Raw genomic sequence first — 23,272 nt, forward strand, 5'->3', positions numbered from 1 at the left:
GAGAGATAAAAAATGTGCAATTCCCTAACCGGGACTCGAACCTGGACCTCTCGAATACGAGCCGAGTGTGCTACCGTTATACCACGAAGGCATACTGGAAGGAAGGAGAAATTACCTTAACGGTTTATATGCATAAAGATATGTAAAATTTCCTTTTTTTAAGTTTTTAAAAGTATTGGAATTAAAATTGTCACTAAAGATTACACAAAATAATACTTTAATACATAACTTTAATTTACGTTTTAAATAATTATAACCGACTCTAGTTGTAATTTTACTTTTGTTAGCACCTGAAAAGAATGTTTCGATTTGAGAAATTATTCGAAGCAAGTTCAATTTTATGAAAAGTAAATCCAGCACGTGATTCTAATGTGTCTTCATCCGCATTAAAAACTTCTGCTACAAAAGAAACAGTAGAGATGATTTCTTACCTCTCCACATTCTTTATTCCAAGTTTTCATCTTCCTTTGGAATACGAATTCATCTTTTCTTTCTTTTCTGCCAAATTCAAGATCCTTGTGAGAAATTTGTCAAGAATAAAAAAGGAAAGGTATTTGTCAAAAAAAATAAATAAATTCCAAAACTTTCTCTATTTAAAGAGCTCAAAAGCTTAAATTTTCTTCTTATTCTAGCATTATTCAAATTTTGTTATAAACTTGTTTCCAAACAATGAATTCGAGATTCAGATCGTTTTAGAAGTAATTGCATTCTCCTTGTAGAGAACAATAAAGTTTCAGATATGTTTTTTAGCTATTTTTCCATTTCTATCATGTCCATTTTTAACTATTTCTTGAATCAGTTTCTGATTTTACGTAAACTCTGATTATATTTCCTTCAATAGCAATATATATATATTGAAATTCATTATCTAACAGGAACCGAATTTCTCAAAATAAATTTCAAAAGTAGAAGAATCGAGGAAATTACTTCTAATAGGATCACGAATTACATTATTTTCACGGGATGAAGCTTCAAACCAAAGATTTATCTTTATGGTATCACGTTTCCTAATACTGTTTCTGAAAATAGTAAACGTCTGCTTCCAGGCTTTACGAACATAAAACAAGATGAAAAGAAGTTGATCAAAAAGTTAATATAAAGTATTGTTTATATCATGAATAACTGCTCAAGTCATGTCTGATTTAGGTTTTCATTGCAAAGAATTCGAAAGCTTGATTCGCAGGCAAGCTATCAACTCAGTAATAGTAATCACGTACAGATCATTTGTTTTCGCTGCAGAAAACATGAAAAGTGAATTGCAGTTTTGCTTGCTAGATGGATGTTCTAATCACTTATACCTATGGCATCACGCACGGTGGATGGGGTTATTTCTTACATTTTCCACTATTTAAAATACGGAAGGGAAAAGGCATGAGATCCAGTTAAACAAATCCAAGCGGTCATGATGTTGCTTCCGCCTCAATTTGAATCTATGGGTCTAGGCAAACGAACGATCCATTCATCATTCATTATGAACTTGCTCAGCTAAAATAGAATAAGCAAGGAGATGTTCTTAAATGAGAGGTTGTAGAGTTCAGTAGATTCACTTTTGTGTGACAACTGGAAGAGGACAGGACAGGAACAAGTACAGGGAGCACCACGCCATCGCCATTGACAAAAATGGTATAGCCCTCATGCACTACCTCTCTAGCGTACCGCCCCTTCCACAGGGGACCTGATTACTGTAAACATAGGACATAGCACTAACAACATATAGGACATAGCACAACATACTTACACATAGGACATAGCACTAACAACATATAGGACATAGCACAACATACTTACACATAGGACATAACACTAACAACATATAAGACATAGCACTAACAACATATAGGACATAGCACAGCATACTTACACATAGCACATAGCACTAAGATACTGTTACAGATTATTTACAACGCAAGAAGTTATGTTCATTATAGAGCTTGTTGGTTTTGGCATCGCCCCTTCCAATGGGGACCTGATTACAGTAAACATAGAACACAGCACTAACAACGCATAGGACATAGCGCAACATACTGTTACAACATACTTCAACATATAGTACATAGCATTAACGTACTATTACAAATTATTTACAATGCAAGAAGTTATGTTCATTATAGAGCTAGTTGATTTTGGCATAACATATGCTTTATGATAGCTAGGGTGTCATATTTAAATTACGTATTGAATGTTGTAGTGTGGTAATTAGGTAGGTAGTGTTCACTTGGTCCAAGTTCAGTGTTCAGAGTTTAGCAAACAACTGGAAGAGGAGTAACTTCACAGGAGAAGGGTTAAAAGTACCCTCTATTAGCTCTTTAAAATTTACAATGCTTCAACTCGACGCTAACAAACTGTGTCTCTTCTAGGATGGTAACTGAAATCAGATAATGAATCTAAAAATCTGAAGATATGTACAAGCGATAGAACTAACTAAGGGCTCAGCTAGATCCCGTTTCTTAAACCCCCGTCGAAACTACTGGCACCAAGTAAATGCAATTAAACCACGTGAACCAGCAATAAGCAAACGTTTAAACGGCACAGGTGGCAGCTGTAGCATAACTCTCTCTTTCCTACCGAAACTCGGTTTTTAAACTCTTTCTGCAAAGTAGAATTTGCATTCCTTCCCGCGCGCTACCAAATATAAATATTGTGGCATTGACGATTAGGGGAATGAAGGCTTATACGAAAGTTTAAAATTAAACTTTAACTTGTTAGTTAAAATAAATATAAATCCTTACAAGGTAACAAAAGGAAACGGAAAGAAATAATTACTAAAGCAAATACTTGCAAGCAACATGAATGGGCGTAACAAGAGTACATTTGCGAAGGACTATATTTTTAAAGTTTAAACAGAACCTTTTCATTTAGCTGTTCTATTGAATATGATAAAAACGAAATATGACAACCATGATAACCTCAAAGAAAAATTTGAGAATTCACATAGGAAATGAAAGGAAAATAATCCTAGGCGAAATCTATTGATCGGAATGTGAACGGAAAGCTAAAAGTCAAATTCGTTAAAGGTTGATGGTAAAGAGGGATTAGAATCAGGATCATTGACCAGAAGTGAAAATTGTTTAAGTGTGTAAAACCCCTCCAAAAGAAACAATTTGGCAGCAGATGATATTTTTTTAATTCTTTTGGTCGCAAATAAACGAAATATGTGACGTATTTGTACCAGAGGTGATGAACAATGTTGTAGTTATTCGTTTCTTTTTTCTAACCGTTAAGTATTGTACGTTTTAATACAAAATTTGAAGGCTGTCCTTAATTGAACAATATAAATTAAACTACATTGACAAAGAATACTGTAGCTATCCTAGGAGTTCATACTCAAAATGGAAGTTTAAAGAGTGGAACCAAGGGTTCTATAAGATAGAGAGAGAAAAAAAAATAAAAGAGAAACTCGAGAGATCAAAGTGGCCTTTTTTATTAACCTTTGAAACTATACTTCTGAAAATTTAGTCTTTTACTTCGTTTTATGTTTCTTATAATTAATTGCTTTAGGAGAAACTTCAAATTTTTAACCCTTTTCCAGATATCTACGAAGATTTGGGTGGCGGGGGTGCTAACATTACAAGTATAAACACTGCTACTCTTAATACTTTCAGGACAACGAAACTAGCCATAAGTACTCTCTAATGAGTTTGAAGGATTGGTAATACTTTGTATATTAACATCATCGGAATCTTTATATCCTCATGCGTGCCTACCAGCGGTGAGCGATTTAATTACTGAACCCTAGTAGTTCATTCTGGGGTTCAAACGGACTGGCTACATGAGCGTTTTCATAGTTTTCCCCATGTGTGTATGAGTCAATTTCCCTTAGAAAGTTCCCCACGAAGGCATCCTTCTCAGGCAGATAGCCATCGAGTGCTTTGCCATAATTAAGTAAACCAAACCAAAACTATATACTCATACGTACATCAGTTTAAACAAGGTCGCTTTTTCTTCCATGTGTTGTGTTTCTATACGATTCATTTTCATCGCAGCATTTCGAATCAGTCTCGTTGACGTTTTTTACATTTATTAGTGGATTATATTTATTAGTGGATTATATTTATTAGTGGATACCGGATATAACCAGCGCGACCAGTGTAAATCATTTAATGTGTTTGTACTATAAGACGCTAGTCACGAAAGAATCAATAGCTGATGAATTATATGAAACCACTTTCAAATTCATGTACTTAAACTAGTATTATTATTCTAAAATTTGTAAATAATTTAGAGATTTGTTTCAATCGTTGTACTAAGAAATGAATTCACCGCAGAAAATCTTTTTAAAATATTGCATGTGTTAAATAGCATTACAACGAAATCCAGACCTTATTATTAGAGGCAATTTTAATTATTGAAAATACTGATTTATATTTAAATATGTTTGAACAACATAAATAAATTACATTTTGAATCAATTATAACCGCATTCGCATTGTTAATTATCGAGTTACATTTAAATTTGCTTTAACAACACAGCAAATTACGGTTTGAATTCAATTTTGATAACATTCGCGTTGTTAGATGCTTCCTTATTTCATTATTAGATGAGACAAATTTTCAGTCCTTCGAATCTTACTTAACACGTAAGCTTAATTAAGTTTTAAAGTACATAAATATTAATAAGATAGCAAATATGATAAGCATATAAATGAATTCTATTCTTGAAATTAAATTGAAACTTATTTCTTGCAGTTAAGTTTCTATAAATAAAATCTGTTTCAAAATCAATGCATAATAATTAAATAATAAAAGGGATATTCATCAAGAATAATTATTACCTAGCCTTTCAGTAAAGCTAATAAAAATTCAAAATGAAGAAAATTACCTTGGAGTAAAAAAAGAAATTGTCATTATTTTGAAATTTATGCATCGTTAAAAGGAATTTTTAATATTTCTAAAATAGGACAATATAAGCTTTAAAATCTATTCACGTTCTATAATTTAATTATGAGCTAAAACTTAATTTGAATCTAAAGAAAAGAGCTGAAATCAATAAAATTTCTCCATTACATTATACTTAACTAAACGCGACTAGGATTATTGGCTATGATCCAAGAATTTTGTGTGGAATTTCAAAAATGAATTGAATTGACGGAAATTAATCAAGTATAAGAGGCCAGTTGACCTATTTAATGGATTTGAAAATCTTTATTATCCTAATTGCATACTTTAGGTCCATAATTTTTTATCAGTTATTTTCTTGACTGAATTTCCCTTGAAATGTTTAAGCATTTTAACCTAATTTATGTCCGAAATTAATCACAGGATATTAAGGTAGCAAGTATAGCTAGTAAACTTTGTTAACACCGTTTGCAAATCTTTATATTGTTAAAAATTACTAAAGTAGAATGCTAAGTCTTATGTATAACACTTAGCATTTAAAGAAACAAAGTGCTTAAATTTTAATACATAAATACAGTATCCACTCTATTAACCGGATCTCTATCATGCGAGATATGTGTTAACCAAGCTGGCAATTACTTAGCTTTGGTCTGGTTTGGCTTATTTGATTATGGCAAGGCAGTCGAGAGCTATCAGCCTTCCGGGAGTGATGCCTCCGTGGAGGACTTTCTAAAGGAAACTGTCTCAAATAAGGTTACTCACGGGGTAAACCAGAAAATGCCCACACAGACAGGCCGTTCACCGGGATTCGAACCCTGAAACGAACTACCACTGCTCAGCGACTTTACCGTAAGGCGGCTGGGTGGGCATGCAATCAATTAGGAGAAACAGCCTGGAAAATCTTGTAAGATTAGAAAGTGTAGCGAAAATCACTGAATTTTATCAGTTGTGGATCTTTTAATCTTTCTTATCAGTAATGGGCCATTTAATGGTCTTTATATTGCACATTATGATAAAGAAGTGTAAGTTACATGTGATGAAAATGAAAACAACTCCAATTGAGAATTATTAATATATAAGTTTAAAAGGATAAAATGGTGATACTTAGGAAAGTATAAATGTTAAAAACAGAGAAGAAAATTTTTAAGTTTTATCATCGTCACTCAAAATTTAAAGGGCGTGGATGAGGATATAGTCCACGGCATAGACAGGAAAAAATATAAAACTTAAGGGATCCTTTGGACATTGCAATCCTGGAATGGACAATGGGAAAATTAGCCAAGGGAAAACTACTTTATTTTAGTTTAAATGGTAAAGGAAGCGGGCTATCCGTTCAAGAAGAGTAAGCCCGTGTTTTATTTTAAGGATTATTTTACTATTTATATAGATATAGATATAGATATATTGTTATTTTAATTTAATGATTTTAAGGATATTTTAAGGGAAATTGGATCGTATTTTCGTTACACGTGGGGCAAATAAGCCAGGCCGTTCGTATGAATTTGAACACAAATTGAACTACCCATATTCATCCGTTTTGCAGCTTTGCCACTAGGCGTTGAAGCCTTGAATAAAGCTATTTAATATTTAGAACAAAAGGATTTTTCTCATATGGATATTTTGTTAATCAAAAATCTGTTATGATAGTGCGTTACAGAACCGAAATATAGCACTATCACAAAAATAGGTTTGTAGAGTCATTAGATTACTTTGTAGCTGGAGAGTTGAAAAATGAGCAGTGTCTTAGCCGGGACTCGAACCTTGGGCCTCTGCAATACGCGTTGAGTGTGCTACTGTTACACTAAGAAGGCATGCTGGAAGGAGCGAGAAAATACCTTACAGTACAAAGAGCAAGATTTTATAATACAGCCTTGAGAAAACAATTCAAAATGAAGTTTCACAGTGTTAGATGTAAAATTAGGTTCTCAATATTTTGTTATTAAGAGTTAATAATACGTATTTTTGCGATATAGTAGATAAACATCTAATTCATTTAGGGTAAACAAGAAGAGATTTAAGACCAAATCGAATAACTCTAATAGCAGGAAATAGCTCATTCCCTAGTGCGTGCTTTTGAAATCTACGTAAGACCATCCAACTAGCAACTGCAAGATTTGAGCCCCGGGTTACTTTTACATATTTTCTGCTTCTAAAGTTCTCTGCAATGATGCTTGAACAAAAGTGAGATCATCAGCTTGAATTTCGTTGATCGGATGAAGTCGTCTTTTACTATATACACTCGATCGAGTGGGCAAAAATATTAGAGACACTCCTTTCAACGTGGACCAGTCTGCAAGTGATTTAAAATAAGGTAACAATCAGGAATATTTTGTACAAAACACACTCATTTTGAGAAAAAACAGTTATCACAGTAAAGAGTATGAAAATGATAAAGAAGAAAGATTTGAGTGAAAAAATAAAGAGAAGATTGTGGATGCAAGAAGATGGATTCTAGCATATCTAAAACGACTAATGTTCTAGGCTTTTCTCGGCCGACAGTATCTCGGGGATTCAGAAAGTGGCAGTTGAGCAAAAAATCTTCAATTATCATTCACCACTTTTTATTTCGAGCGCCATTTATAGAGTTATTAGATTGTTTTGGAGCTGAAGACGTGAAACGTGTGCAGCGCCCCCGCCGGGACTTTAACCTTGAACCTTGGAAAATGCGTGAGAAATGGTGGTTTAATAAGTTTACTTGTACAATAGAAAAATTATTGGCTGGTATAATAGTACGATTGGTTTGTGATTGTGTCTTTTATAAGTACCTCCTCATGCTCCGTCAACTAACTCCTGTCCTGACCTGATTAATATGTTAGATAAAATAAAATAATCCTACAAATAATTTTTTTAACAGATTGATATTTTGGTTAACATAATATTTAGTTGATGATCTACTACTTTAATTCAAGGGTTCCGTATGTTCTGGAAAATATTTCAATGGCTTCTCCAGGAGGAAAAAGCTTTGAAATCGCTATTCTAAACACGTCCATTTGATATTTATCTCAGTAAATGCGCTAAGTATCTCATGTCCTCAAGTATCTATTTTGCCCTTTTGAATGCCTTGAATTACATTTTCGATTCAATTTCCACGGCAAAATTTAAAATTCAAAATGGATTCACTTATTTTCTTTATATCACTGCCATCTATTTTCTGGCAATAAAGCTGAAACTGAAGGGAATATATTGAAGAATCTGGACTCCAAAGTGCATTTATTTTCGCCCAATAGAAATTTCCATTTGCAGAAATGAGGGAAAATAAAGCTAAATCGTAACCTTCAATGAGAAAGCTTTCTCTCTCTCTCATTGCTCTTCTATGTGTACACACACGAAATTCTGTATTGATTTTGCAATTTAAACTGGCGCCAATGAACGTCGTGTTCCTATTGATTCAGTGGTAATGTTGGTTAATTCTAGCTTTTCATATAGCTGATTAGAAAATGAGCGTGTTTGAGGATGCTAAGCCATCAGCAGTTACTGCAAGACATGTTTGCGCAAATCTGCTAACCTTTCATTAATCAGGAGTAATTAACTAATTGATAAGTAATTAACATTTCTACCAGAAAATTGTAGTAATGATTGCTCATGAATAAAAATAGCGAAAAAGTAATTCATAAGAAAAAATAATAGTCAGAAAGTTTTCAGATTTTATATTACGCCCAAAGAGGATTATTTTAAAGTTTTTGTGTTACCTTTGTTTATTAAATATCATGTTTTTCGAACCTAAACCATAAAATTCAATTCAACAGTAATATCGCAAAATAATTTTAAAATAGCATGTCTTTAGAATTTCCGATGCACAGTCTCGCGCGCTGGAAATAAAATTTTTCTTTTATACTTTTTTTTCCGTATAGTGTCGCCATTGATCGCTTCGAAATCGTTGAGTTTCTTAATCAAAAACTCAGATTTACGTTGGAAAATATGAAATAGATAATAAACAAAATCCAAATTCCAAATCTGTGCTTCCAGATTCCCATATTCGGGTGGAGACGTACGTTATTCAAATTTTGATGGCTCTAGGAACCGTTGTTTTACCACAATACGAGAAACATACATTTATATAGATTCTCCATTATTTAATTTCTTTAAATATAATGCAGGGATCTAATATTTAGCGGCAACAATTTAAAAAGTGATTCGCCGTCTATATTGAACCGACGCAAAATGCCAAAACGAAATTAATAGCCCTTCTGAGCTAACGCTCTGTGAGCTAAAAATACACCTTTCCATTGACCTTACATGAATAAACAGTTTTCTAGTTTGATTAATATTCAACTATAGATTCATATAACAGCATATTGACGTCAACTGATTGTAAAAGATTTCCTGAGATATAGAGTATGCTGGTTTAACTGAGGAGCATTCATTACATTTCACTATTTTAGCGAGTAAAATGTTTCATTTTAGTAAAACATTTAAATATACTTTCGTTATAAAGTTCGTTGCGATTCAGTTAAACATAATTTCAAAAGGTTAATAAAAGGCTTTAGAAATTCAACGGTACCATGCCAGTCTTCTTCACGGTGTATAAATATTCTCCATTTTGTCAGAAATGCTTCCCTTAATTAGATGAGATAAATAAAAATAAGTAAAATCCGAAACGGCAATTTTAGCAATACCTGCTTCCAAAATATTTTAAAAAGAAAAATAATTAAGTGTTACAATATTGAGATTTATTAAATACCTAGTGGAAGAAAAGTACATCTTGCGTAACATTGTCTGCTTTAGAACTTAGAACTTTAGCTTTGTAAGTATTGATCCTAAACATGCACATTTATTTACTAAATTTCTTAAAATATTACTTAGAATTCTATGACTTTATTTTAAGCAGTGGAAATATACAAGTTTTTAAAAGAATGAGTTTAATATTTGATATCGCTTCCTTACAGTAAAAACAAATATTCGCTTAGTAAAAAACAAACATTATGTCATTATGTTTTGATAAGTCAAAATAAAAATGTACGTCTGGATTCAAAATTAGTCAAAATATTCGCTGCTTAAAAGGCTGTACATTTTTCGTTGCAGTAAAAGTGAAAAAAAAAGTAAAAAAGTAAAAAAAGTAAAAAATTAAAATATCTGAAAGGTTTCAGATTTTAAATTACGTTCAAAGGGGCGTTTTTTTTTTAAGTTTTGTGTGTTACCTTTATTTATTCAATATCATGTTCTTCGTACTTAAACCATAAAATTCAGTTCAATAGCAATGTCGCAAAATAATTTGAAAATGAGCCTATCTTTAGAATTTCCGATACACAGTTCCGCGGTGCTGGAGATAAAAATGTTTTTTTTCCCCGTAGAGTGCTGCCATTACTCGCTTTGAAATCCTTGACTTTGTTAATCAAAAATTCTTTAAAGTTTTACAAAATATGAAATCGATAAAAAAAAAATTCAAAATTTCGAATTTGGCCTTCCACGTGCCTATATTCGTAGGAGGATCATGTCATTCAAAATTCGATGGCTCTATGTACCGTTGTTTTATCACAATGCGAGAACATTTATGCAGATTTTTCATTATTTAATTTCTTCAAATAAAATGCAGGACTCTAACATTTGGTGACAACAGTTTGAAAAGTGAAACGGACATTTATAGTGATTCAACCCAAAATCGCAAAACGAAAACAATAGTCCTTCAGGGACAAAGCCCCTTTGAACTAAAAACACCACACCCACTGTGATTTTGCCGGGTTCGGACACGTATATCTTCCACTTCGCAGTCAAACGTGCCAGCAGTTCATATAGTCTAACCACGCACAGGAAAATGCTATTATATCCTACACTTCCCCTTACATAAGAGGTAACTGGAAAAAGACACGAAACCCAGTTGGTCATATCCAAATGATGATTAATTATCTTATGCCTGTTTTTACTTTGTTTTCCGCTGTAGGGACCACCAAGGTTTTTCGAAGTTAGGAAACATCAAAACCTGGCCGAGCCTCTAATTGCAGATCTTTTACAAAATAACAAATGTTTTTTTAATAGAAAAGATAACATTGTATTGTGATTTATAATGTACCAAAATTTGTGTAAAACCCATGAAAATGCTTCTTTACAGCAGTGAACCTCGTACGAATGACTTTTTAATGAAAATTTTTAAAAATATATACTATATATATTATAAAAATAACACTCTACAATAATATATATATAATTCTTTTACTATTTTGAATTACTAAAAGTATACATATTAATACAATAATTATATAAAATAATTATTATAAAATTAATTAATTATTATAAATACTAAAAATACAAATATAATTTATATTTTAGAAATTGAAACGGTAATAGACTTCGATGATAGTTTACAAAATTAAAGTAAATTTATGAGAGCAATTTAATAATTTACAAGAATTTATGATTATTATGATCCAAATCACAGGAATAATATGATAGCGTCATGGGGCCAATTAAACGGAGTTAACAACCATTGCTTTTTTTCATCTCTTACAGAGCAATAAAAGTCGAAACCCGCAACGTCTGTTACGTTGTTACCAAAACCAGTTTGAAATTACTTTGTAAAAAACCGCTTATTAATAGAAAAAGGATATCAGTAAATAAGCTATTCTGATATATGACTAAGAAATTTGCACTTTAATTAAGTATTGAAGATTTTGTATGTATGTAACTTGCCAAGGCGCGTACGGTGAAACCTAATGAGCTAACTATTTAAAGCCAGTTGACTTTTGCGCTGTTTTACAGTTTTCTTCTTCGCAATTTACAAAAATCTAAATTACAAGATCTCGAGCATAATACGAAAGTTGGTTAAAAGATTTATAAAAACTATGTCTTGTGATACAATTTAAAATTAGAAAATACTAGCTACTGCCTCTTAGGGGGTCTTCCTAGCGCAAATACGAAGAGCACAGAGTTTATTTTCGTCGACTCACTTGGTCAGCTTTAGCTATAATGGATTCTAGCTCTGCGTACTAACAAATGCAAAATCACTCAACAAACTAGATGTCAGAGTCTCAGGGATAGATAGTATTCAATTCTCTCTCTCTCTCTTTCGAGACTACAAAAAAGCACTTGCTATTTAAATTCAGAGCAATCTGCGTTTTGTTGGATTCGCGGAGTAAAATATACAGAAAACGATTAGCATGCCGCCCAGATGGTGTAGTGTTTAGGGAAACCCACTGCGGTATCGGAGGGCCAGGGTTTGAATCCTGGAGAAGGCATGGATTTTTGTAAATGTCTTTGCGGCAATGAGGAACTCTGAATACGAGCCGAAATCTTCTCGTATGGTTCAGTGGTAGGGAAGACAGGTTAAGAAGGAGCCTTCGGACCATCCCCCGATATACTCTTCCTCGAAATCGAGATGGAAGTAGAAGTCCAACCTCTTTGAAGCTCTGGCAATCATTCTTTATGAAATACATGGACAAGACAACAACAAGATTAGCATAAAATTCAAGTTTTAGCTAAAATAAATCTTGCAGGCATATATTGAACAATTTATTGATTAGACATTTTGAACAACTCATCTTATACAAAATTATATTTAGCATTTAAAAATATATCCTACCTTCCCCCCCCCAGAGACTGAAACTAATAGTTTTATAAAGTTCCCTTATCCACTCTGTATTTTGTGAAACGTTTTGCAATTGGAAGCACAACTCCAGAACTAAATTCAAGTAAATGTAACCTGTATAGCTACATTTTTAAAGCCGAAATGCGTGAGATCAGCTTATATGTGTTGTTTTCAAAAGTATCTTTTGAATAAATTTATAATATTACTTTGCCAAACAGAGACTGGACGCCTTGTATTGAGCACTTCTGAGAAAGAAAAAGCAACCGTCATGTTTTCATTTTCAAGTGCACTTGAATGGGAAAAGATGTAAAGATCTGTTTCTGACATGCTAATAAAAAATCCCACTGTTCATGTTTATTTTTCGTATCTTATAAATAACTTTTTTATATATATCTTTTCGAATGCAACAGACGTCAAGTCGATTATCCATTTCCCCGCATACGTTGCTCATCTTACTGTGCTTAAGATGGCAGTTCAAACGTAAAAGAAACAGACCCAAAAATGTAATCCATGAAAGAAATGTCACATACATCATTACTTTTGTAGAAACCAAATCCCGTCAACCATCCTAAAAAACCGATTACAAGATAACTGTACAGTTGCCAGAAAAGATGCTTTTATTGACATTACCTCTTGGACCGTGTGTCATAGTAGAGAGAGAGAAGTTAAGTCAGATGTCACAATAAAGTATCTTCTTTTAGAAAATTAATTCGAACAATTCTTTGTCATATATTTCTTATGATACCATTCTTTAAGTTACTTATGTTCAACAACTTTTTTAAAACTTGTGGTTGTAAATTACAAGATTTAAATAATAACATTAGTTAATTATTTTCTACTAAATATAACATTATAAAGTTTCGTTGGAAAAATGATTGTTCGAAATGGGATTAAATGAAATATTTTTAACAATAAAAAGAGTATTTAAAACTAAGCAATGAATTTTTCTTGAAGTTATTTTTTTATAAAATGCAACAAACGAGATGCTGATCGGATTATTTATATTATGGCAAAACTTACTTGGGCTATCTGCATAAAACGAGAGATGGCTTCATGGAGGAATATCTTTAGGAGATTTTCTACGAAGTTATACGGAGAAAAACACAAAACCTCTGTTGCAAGCGATCCGTTTGAACCTGGAATTGAACTGCTAGTGTTCAGAGGTCTTTCTGCTAGGCTACCGGTGGCCATCCAGTTCTTAAATGAAGAAAACCATTATATAGTTTTTTACAAGTAAATTAAGTACTTTTACAAGTAAACTATCAAATAAAAATCTTTCAGGTTAAGTTAGATTACGATCTTTGGTACTGCAAAGTTCTTTTTATCTCTCAATGGCCATTTTAGGCGTTGGCCGCTACTAAGACCGGAAACGTTGGTCACCTTTTTATTCAAACATCTAATAGGTAGATCACCGTTGCTTCTTATGAAGGGAGAGGCAATTTACATCCATGCCTCCTGCGAGAGTCGAACCTGGACCCTTTGGTATGGCAGTCAGAGTCACTTATCACTTCCCCTTACACCCTGTGGTACAACTGGCTGGATTCTATATCCTCCAGGGAAAAAGCATTACGAGCTTGGCGGTTCCAAAACCCTGAGGGAAGACCGTCTGTACAGTTGGACCAAGGGGAGGGAAGGCTATAGGCCACTGTGCTGGTGGTATCGGTAGTGGGCGTGGCTTTGCCTCTTGACCTGAATTCCGTTCAAAGCCACGGTATTGGTAGCAGTGCATGCCACGGGCAGTCCGTGGTCATCATTGTATTCTATGTCAAACCCTCAGCCGGTGGACTGCCCGTGTAGTACTGGCGGGGGCGTTCCAACGGCCGTTAAACTTCCAGGCTCATAGGACCACACCTCATGGTGGTCTCAGTTCGCAGGGAGTGGTGACCCTTGTCGAACTGTTCAGCCATGAGGAGAGAGTACTTTTAATCCGTCGCCCATAAGTGTGGGACGAGCAGACGGTGTAGCGAGATTTTTAGCTCTCAAGTGGACACTTTTGCCTGATGACCACCTCCAGCCTAATACGGAGGCATCAAGGGGTTCAGGCCCGATAGTACGTCTTCCTCAGATCGTGAATCCGGTAATTCAAATGATAGTTACCACTTCCCCGTCTGGTCAGCAAAGTGTACTATGCTGTTTGAAAGTAGAAAATGTCATGGTTTGGGGGAAGCGGTTCTAATGCAAGATACTCTAATAGTTCCCGGTTCTTATTCACAATACATAGGTGAAACATCGAGAAATCAGTATGTATCGAACCATTTAACTGCTTGAATCTGAAACGATAAGATTTAACAGAGTTCCATATTTTTGCAAAATATATGTTTCTTATTGCTTTAAAGTATACTGTTATGTCGTTAGTGGAAAACATATTAACATTTATAACGCATATATTGAATAAAAGGAAGCTGAAGATTTACCGTTATATACGCACAAAAGCAGAATGTCATTCTGTTAAATTAAATACAAAGGTTTCTTTTCCTCTGCTTTTATAAGAATGCCGTGGAATGTTCTGTCAAGCGTAAAATGGTCGAGTTGCATAATTGAAAGTTTCTAATGTGTTATTGTTTCAGACAAAAGTCAAGATCTAAAACATACTTATTTCTAACTATTATTTGTTCTCCAGTTAAGAAGCGATTAAAGAAACAGTACCAGAGGCATTAGAAATTAGAAATTTTCTAAGGCAATCTTTGAAACTGTAAAAATGTTACTACGTTTCCTTGTTTACACTTGCCCTTAACCTCAGTAACTGTTTTCAGGTCGTTTTGAATAGCAACACCATACTTAAAAAGACTTTCATGTATGGGTTTCTTAACTATTGGTTCAAAGAAGGCCTTATTACTAGGTAAGTAATTTTACTGTTTATGCATATTCTATTCTGTTATTATGAGTTATGTACATATCTCAAGGTAATTCAGTTAAAATTTTCGTTATAACCGTTTGAGGAATGCTGTGCAAATTATGAATAAAAGTAATAATTCTACTGAAAATAAATAAAGAAATTCCGTGAATTTAATAATTAATCAATTGCTTTGAAAAGTAACCCATAATTAACTAATCTGAGTATCATATTCTTCTGACGTTAAAACGTAATTCTGAAATACATGAAAAAAAACTTCAACAAACATTTCTAAATTGTTTATATACCGAACTAAAAAAAAAAAAATATTTTTAGCACACTTAGATGCAAAATAAAATTAACAGCATAAATTTAAACCTAAATATTAATATTATATGATTTTTTTGCTTTAATTATGCGCACAAATAATAATTCTGCTGAAGCTTAAGAGTTATGAAGGAAGTGTATCGTATAGTAATTAGGTTTGTCGAAACAGAAAAGTTGAAAAATGCAAAAATGCACAATGCGTGGCACAATTCGAGCTCCTTAGCTCGGGGTGCTAGCTTGATGTGTTTCCAGGTACAACTCGAAGGTACGCGGTAAAGAGAAAAAATAATAAATACCGTTACGATAAGATTCTGGGGCTGTGATGCTCTAAGCCTCTGACTGCCCTAAGGCAGTGGTATGAGTTCAGAGAATGTGAAGGCATCACACAGCATGGCAATAGTTTCCTAATAAGAGTGTACAATGTTTATCAAACGCACTACTTTGGGCAATTAGAAACGGAAAACTGCATGTAATTAAAATAGTAGAATTGCAGCTGCTGAAGTACCAAAGGGCCCGGGTTCGATTCCCGGAAAAAGTATGATTGTAATTGTTCATCCCTTCATAGGAAGCAACGGTAGTTCACCAGTTAGGCTCTTTCACAATAAAGTAGTCACCACTTCCTGCCTTAGTAGTTGCCAAGACTAAATCGGCTAAGTGCAAGCCAATGAAAAAAAAAATTAATATTGGTATTATTGTTTCATATTAAAAAATGCATTAATTAATTTCTAGTTTGATAATAAAACTATAAATCTAGAATTTGAATTCATTTGGATTGCTTTTTATTTTAATTTGTTCCAGTATCATTGATTCCAGAGAAAATTGCTTTTCTTCTCCACATCTGAATCAAGTATGCTTACCGTCTGTGAAATATGCCCAGTTTGTGCAGGAGTAACCTCCTGCACAAACAGTCAAAGTTATGAAAGGAGTTGCCACATTATAATGAAAATATTTATCATCAATGGAAAGATGAAATTGCCAATTCAATTTTAGATATTTTTTATTGCTTTATTATCTTTTTTATTTGAGCTATTTTATTTCTATTGATTCGTTAAGATTTTCCAACTGATCTGTTGTTTTATCTGCACTTAAATTAAGGCAAGAAAATTTTGTTATTGGACTATTTTAAATGCTTGGCAACTAAGGCCTATTTCATTTCAACAGTTATCCAAGTTTCATATGTCAGCTGTATTTCAGTTAATACTCAAATAATTCCTTCTTTTGTTTTTATTAATCTAATCAATCGCTGGTTAGAAGAGAAACAGCTAAATTGTGTGACGTAAATCATCAAACAAAGTAAACCGGAAAGGAAACAAAGAAATTTTTATAGCTTGTAATGAAATTAACGCTTTACAACATTTATCAATTTTATGTGGCAACAATTATTTTTCTCCTGGAACTCTCACAAAGTTGCGTGCACTCATTTTAGGAAAAATAGTCGAAAAGGAAACAGGGAAATAGTGCACAAAAGGGCTGCTACTGTTGCCTAATAATACACCCATCGTTTATGGCTTCCTTCCCTGCATTGCGTGTATGGGCATTTGTTGTACAAATTAGATAGCTATTGATGTTGGTACAGGAAACTAGAATCGTTACCAGCTTGCTCTTCACAGTAGCGTGCTAATATATCGCCATTGCGTGACTGTAAGTGCAAGGTTAAACACTGCTAACTTTCCTACAATGCTCTCTATCTCGAAAATACTCGATTAAGTTATTGTATGTTACACCCGTTTCTCCTTCATTCTCTACTTTGACGTTTTAAGTCATAATTCTTTTCCTGAGTTTTTAGAACACAGGAAAATGTAGCAGAATTTTCAAAAATATTTTTATATTCTTTCTTTTTTCCTTCTTTGAAATTGAGTTTTTAAAACACAGCACAAGTGATGAAACAAAAGTACTTATTTAAGGTAGCGAGATAGCTTTTGATGCTTAAAATGATATTTTTTCCTTTTCTTATTATGTTTGTCACTGTATAGCATAAAGATACTTGAAATACATCCAAAAAGTCCACGTTTATTATAAAATAATCCCAATCAGAAAGTAAACATGTGTTTTACTCTGTATTTTATTTATGTTAATTTTTCTGCTCATTTTTTTATTGGGATAGATCTTGACATAAATATTTAATTCCCTTTCTCTGAGCCATTTTTTTTTTAAATTTAACACCTGAAAGTAAACATGTTTTTTACTCTCTATTTATGTTGTTTTTTCTGTTCGTTTGTTTGTTTGGATAAGATCTTGACATAAATATTTGGCTCCTCTTTTTCTGAACTCTTTTTCTTTGTAATTTAACACCTATGCGATTTGCGGTGACAATATTTTACGCAAATCTTTAAAAAGCCAGTAATTTTTTTAAATTTATAACGGAAATTATTTTGAGGATTTTTTGCTCATATCCCCTCTTAGCAATGAAATTAATTCCATCATCAAATTATAAAGATGTACAATAAAATAATTTCACTAAAATAAATAAATATTGCTTCAAAATTTCTGGTTAAAATGAAGGATCTGTTCAGGATTCGAGCTTGAATTATAGGGAATTAGAATTTTAAGTGAACATGAAATTCAGTAGCTAGAATAATTAAAATGAATTAAATACAGTATGGTGCATGGCAACAAACAATTTCGTAAGCTGTATGCTGGAAAACGACGCATTTGTCTTATAAAATATGATAAAGAACAAAATGTGATTTCTCAATTAATTACTCCATATTATTCAACGCAGAAAATATCTAATAATTTTATTTACATTTCACCAATATCTATCTTCAAAAACCTTTTGCTTAAAATCTCTTTATGCCATTAATTTATGGATTAAACTGTTGTTTTCTGACAATATTTTATCCTGTCAGCTGTGGTCAAAAATGGAGAGCTCGTCGGAAGCTACTGACACCAGCATTCCATTTTCGTATTCTGGGTGATTTTCAACCAGTCATCGATGAACAATCCAAAGTACTTCTCCAAGTGCTAGAGGAAAAAACTGGACAAGTGGTCGACATAGTACAACCAATCACGCTGTGCACCTTGGATATACTCTGTGGTCTGTTTAATTATTATTTATACACAGTTCATTTTATATTTATTTATCCTTCAAATACGTTTCTGTACGTTTTTGAACATTGTCAAATCCTCGCTCTCCCTTTACCAGTATTTAACTAACACACTGGCTTAATTGGAATTAGATTATAAAAAATAACCTAAAAGGCCAGTGACTGTATTTTACACACTTATTGCAAATATGCAATTAATATAATTTAATTACTTTCTAATTCTTTAAAAAAGTAACTGAAATATTACAACAAGGCACTGTCATTTTGTAATAAAATTATTTTCTTACTTATAACGCCGCTACCTGCTGAGGTAGCTGCATATAATGCTACTGTTTAAGAGGTACATCTCATATTCCAAAGTTATTTTGAAGGAATGTTTTTTTTACTGCTTTAATATTATATAATGCTACAAGTATATGTAAGTAAATATTTATTAAACATTTATACAATGTAATTTATTTATTGACAATTTTTTATTACTTATAATGTAATTAGTAGAACGTTTAGCATTATGTATAGAACTGAAAAACAATATCTCATAACCATTCAGCGACTCTTTTGCGTCCAACTGGAACTTAGGACAACAGAATGTTAAATATCATATACTCTTACAGTAAGACATTCTATATACTACTTTGCACGGAACATTTGAAATTCGACACCTTAAGGTATGTGTGTACATACGAAGCACTTTTTTTTAAATACATAAAATTTTAATTAAACACACTTGTTTTTGAGTAAGATGGGATATAAAACTATGAATTTAAATGGGATTTTATAAAACGCTTCATTAATTTTTTTAAATATAGGCAATATTTAGTAAAATTTTAGTGAAAATTTTCATTTACGCCAGATCTCCTATAATAGATTCTAATGATTACACTTCAATAATCTTTACACAGTATATAAATAACATAATTACCTGTGTTCTGTAGCAAAAGATGTGCTGTACTTATGAAATGTTTTGAAATATTCAAAGCTTAGTACAAAACCGCAAAATTAAAACCCCAAAAAATCCTCTTTTCTTCAAAATACTGTCAATAAAATCAATAAATAAATACAAAGAGCTCAGATTTTGCTACAGAACACAGCTAAAGATGTCTTTAGCATAAAATGTGGTACATAGGGAACTTGTTGAGTTTCTTTTAATAAAAAAAAATTCTAAATACATTTTGAGAAATTAACGTAATTGCAATCAAAAGTAACGAAAAACACAATTTCTCAGAAAATGCATTTAAAAATTTTAATACAGCACAAAAAAATTTGTAGCCACTTTAGACCTTTAAAAATCGTCGTATTTGTATGTTAGGCCCTCTTTTACTTCATTCTTAACTAATTTTGACTTTATTTAAGCATTTTTCTGGATACCTTTGTTGGTTGTAGAGATTGGCGTTTCGATTTCTGAATTCGCTGTTTGTCTACTCCCATGTAGCTTTCAAGCATAATGGGATTAATTTCTATTTCTATATACCTGAAAATAGGTAAAAGTCCTAAATATCTTGAATTAAATAATAATACAGCAATATGTACACCTAAAAGCAATGTTTTCAGTTGGACAAAAGTTTCTTTATGTAAAATAGTCCTCAAAAGGTTATTTAAAACACTCACTATTGTTTTGAGTCTTCCATGTAGGCATTTTATCAGCAAAGTGTCACACAGTGAAAGACGTGTTGCTTTTACAGCTTTTATATTGTTTAATAATTAGAAAATAGTTGTTTAAACTTATTGTTTACATTTTTATGACCATTTAAATGCCAACTTCTGGCATCCAAAAATTCACTTCCGGTTTATTTTTTATACTATAACTTTTCTTCTAGCTATCGTAAAAACAAAAATAAAGCATTTTTGGAAACCTAAATGTATGGCCTATAGAATGAATAAATAAACAAAAATTTCGAAATTTTCACCAAAACGACGAATTTAGGGTAGGCACATACCTTAAGCTATTCAGAAAAACAAAACCGTAAAAAAAGCTGCAATAACATCTAAAATAAATAAAAAAATCGTCATTTATAACCGCTGAATATTTGCAGTTCGAACTGGGTTCCAACCCAGGCAAAAGGGCTGCTTGTATGACTCTTTTTCTATGATTTTTCACGTGTAACGTGAATAAAAGATAGTTTCCCCTAGAAGTCTTTCACTAAGGCGTCTCTACCTTTATGCAGATGCCCTTATGCTCTTTGTCCTATTTAAGTATCTTAACATATTCTTGATAAAATTTAGTTTATCATAACAGCAATTATTTGTGTTGCTGTCAAAAATTCTTTTTAAAGTTGTATGTAGTTTATGTAAAATCTTACAAAAATATAAGAATTTTTACGTAATGACGATATTACAAAAATAATGGTACCTATTCTGTCATGAAAATGAGCAGAGATTTCTGTTTGGTTAATCTGCGTAAAATGATTATATCTTTTTTCTTTTATATTCCGCATGCCTTCAATGAAATTACAGCAAAGGTTTTAATCCCTGTTTTGGGAAGAAGGCTGGGACATATACGTCCCTCATGTTCACTACTTTAATTAAAGCTCAAAGAATTTTAGCCAACGATTTAGGTTTCAAATTTGCTATTTGATATGGGAGCTGGATGTGAACTACCCCATCGATTTGTTTTCCTGTTCCTTCTGGCTAAAATAGTCACCTAAATGGCTCCAAAGTGTCTAGCATTTATCCCTATGGCCCACGGATAAAAGTTAAGTAAGCTTCATATTAGACATCTGCATTTTATACTTCATTTTCATCAGCCAAGAAATGGAAATATTTTTTAACATGCATTTTCATGAAAAATTTCTTAATATTGCGTTTCATATATGTATTATTTTCAGAGACTGCTATGGGTATCAAAATTGAAGCTCAAAGAAAAAATTCTGAATATGTTGAAGCCTTAAAAGTGTAAGTATAGCGGCTGAAAATTTTAATACAATTATTTTTATTTCGAAGATAGCAAAGTGTATGCTTCCACTTTATATGGCCAATTAAAATTTTTTTGTAATAATTTCAATTAGTGCTGAATCTAACCTAACATACTCTAAGAACTGAAATTTTAGTAATGTTGCTTTTGACATATCATGATCTGAGATTCCTGATGTCATATTTATACTTTCGAATAAACCTCCGGACTTAAAATTTCAATTTTGTACTAAAATAAATTTGTCGTTAACTCAGTAAGTTTCCTAAAATGGCGAATTTTTATTTAAAAATAATCTTTTTAAAAAGAAACGCCCTCTTCTGATTAGAGAACTGAACATCACTTAAATACATATTGTATGTTAAAATTACTCATCTGTCATTGTATACTTCTATCTTATTAGTTATAATAATAATTAATCGCGATACGTTTAATGATTCAGCGGTAAGCATATGCATATTATATAACGTTCCATTAATATTGTTTGCAGAGTTTCGTCATCAGCAATTGTGGCAGCCATGTAACCAGCTTAAGCAACTGTATCTGATAGTAGATAGATTAAATCTAGTCGCAAAGGTTTATCCGCTATTAGATGTGCTCTATACAGCTTCTGTTTCGCTCAAATCACAACAGCAAATAGTGATTTGCTGAATGACTGCCTGTACATGGAAATCTTTCACGACTTTTTAGTACGAGCTAATACACTCTTTACATGAAATGAATATACGAAAGCACATAATGCTCGTAAAGTTAAACCTAACTGAATCTAGGAACTACTGTTCGTTTGAACTTACTACATACACTTCGGACTTAAACTTGGAGCCCAGGAGTCTAAGACATCCAGTTAAGAAGTTCGAATGAACTAAACGTTTTATTAACACTATGACCTATAAACGCAAGCAAAAATTAAAGAAACTTGTCCACCGTTATTTTCGGGATCTTTGAAACATAAACGCTTAAATATGTACAATATACCAAACGGATGTAACGCCTAAAATGCCGACTTTACCCGTTTGTAACCTATCTTTAAGCAAAACACTAACAAAGACGAGGAAATATTGGTAAAAAACAGCTCAATTAGCAAACGGGTTGTTCGCGATTGAAATTGAATTCCTGGTGCGTTTACGAAATTCTCTTTGCAAATTAGGCTTTCCGTTCCTATTTAACTCCAGCCTACTTTGCATTCTGGTTAAGTTGACAGAAGAAACAGAAATTACGGAAAAGCATTCACATAAAAATAACATATTACTTAAAATAAGCTTCATAAGCATAGGGCAGTAACAATGTACAAAACGTTTCATGTAGATTGCACGGCTAAATATCGCTGCAACGGAAAATAACTCCGTACAGCCATTTCAGGACCCACTTCAGCTTTTAAAAATGAACGAAATAAGGATGTTTTTCTGATTATAAGAACTTATTTTTATGGAGTACGTTTTGATAATTATTAATTATGCAAAAAAATTAAATTTTTGGTTCGATATATCTTAGATAAATGTTTTTATCTTACTTTGCATATATATATATACATATATAATTAACTTTATATATACATATATATTAACTTACATATTATGTATTTGTATACATATATTTAACTTTAGATGGTCTACACTTATATATATATATCGAATCAAAAATTCAATTTTTTGCATAATTATCAAAAGATACTACGGCAGTCGTCGCACATGAATGATGAAGCTTGGCATGAAAGTCCAGGCATTTCTGTAGCAGAGTGATAAGGCGTTATCCAAAGAAGATACAGGATTTCACTTTTTACTATTCCCTATCTTTATTTCAAT

At 32.4% G+C, this 23,272-nt stretch overlaps 1 protein-coding gene across 1 annotated transcript in view; it reads left to right on the forward strand.

The window, feature by feature from the left end:
* The window catches only part of LOC118194682 (cytochrome P450 4c3-like), a 105,501-nt gene that overhangs the window by 19,907 nt on the left and 62,322 nt on the right, over positions 1-23,272 (forward strand). The window contains exons 3-5 of the mRNA XM_035365855.2: positions 15,109-15,194; positions 18,365-18,552; positions 21,388-21,454. Coding sequence (XP_035221746.1) covers positions 15,109-15,194; positions 18,365-18,552; positions 21,388-21,454 — 341 coding nt within the window. The remainder of the gene's footprint in view (positions 1-15,108; positions 15,195-18,364; positions 18,553-21,387; positions 21,455-23,272) is intronic.

This window comes from Stegodyphus dumicola, chromosome 8 (genome assembly GCF_044657685.1).
Source record: "Stegodyphus dumicola isolate Sdum_Otavi_A_Nest chromosome 8, ASM4465768v1".
NCBI classification, from domain to species: domain Eukaryota; kingdom Metazoa; phylum Arthropoda; class Arachnida; order Araneae; family Eresidae; genus Stegodyphus; species Stegodyphus dumicola.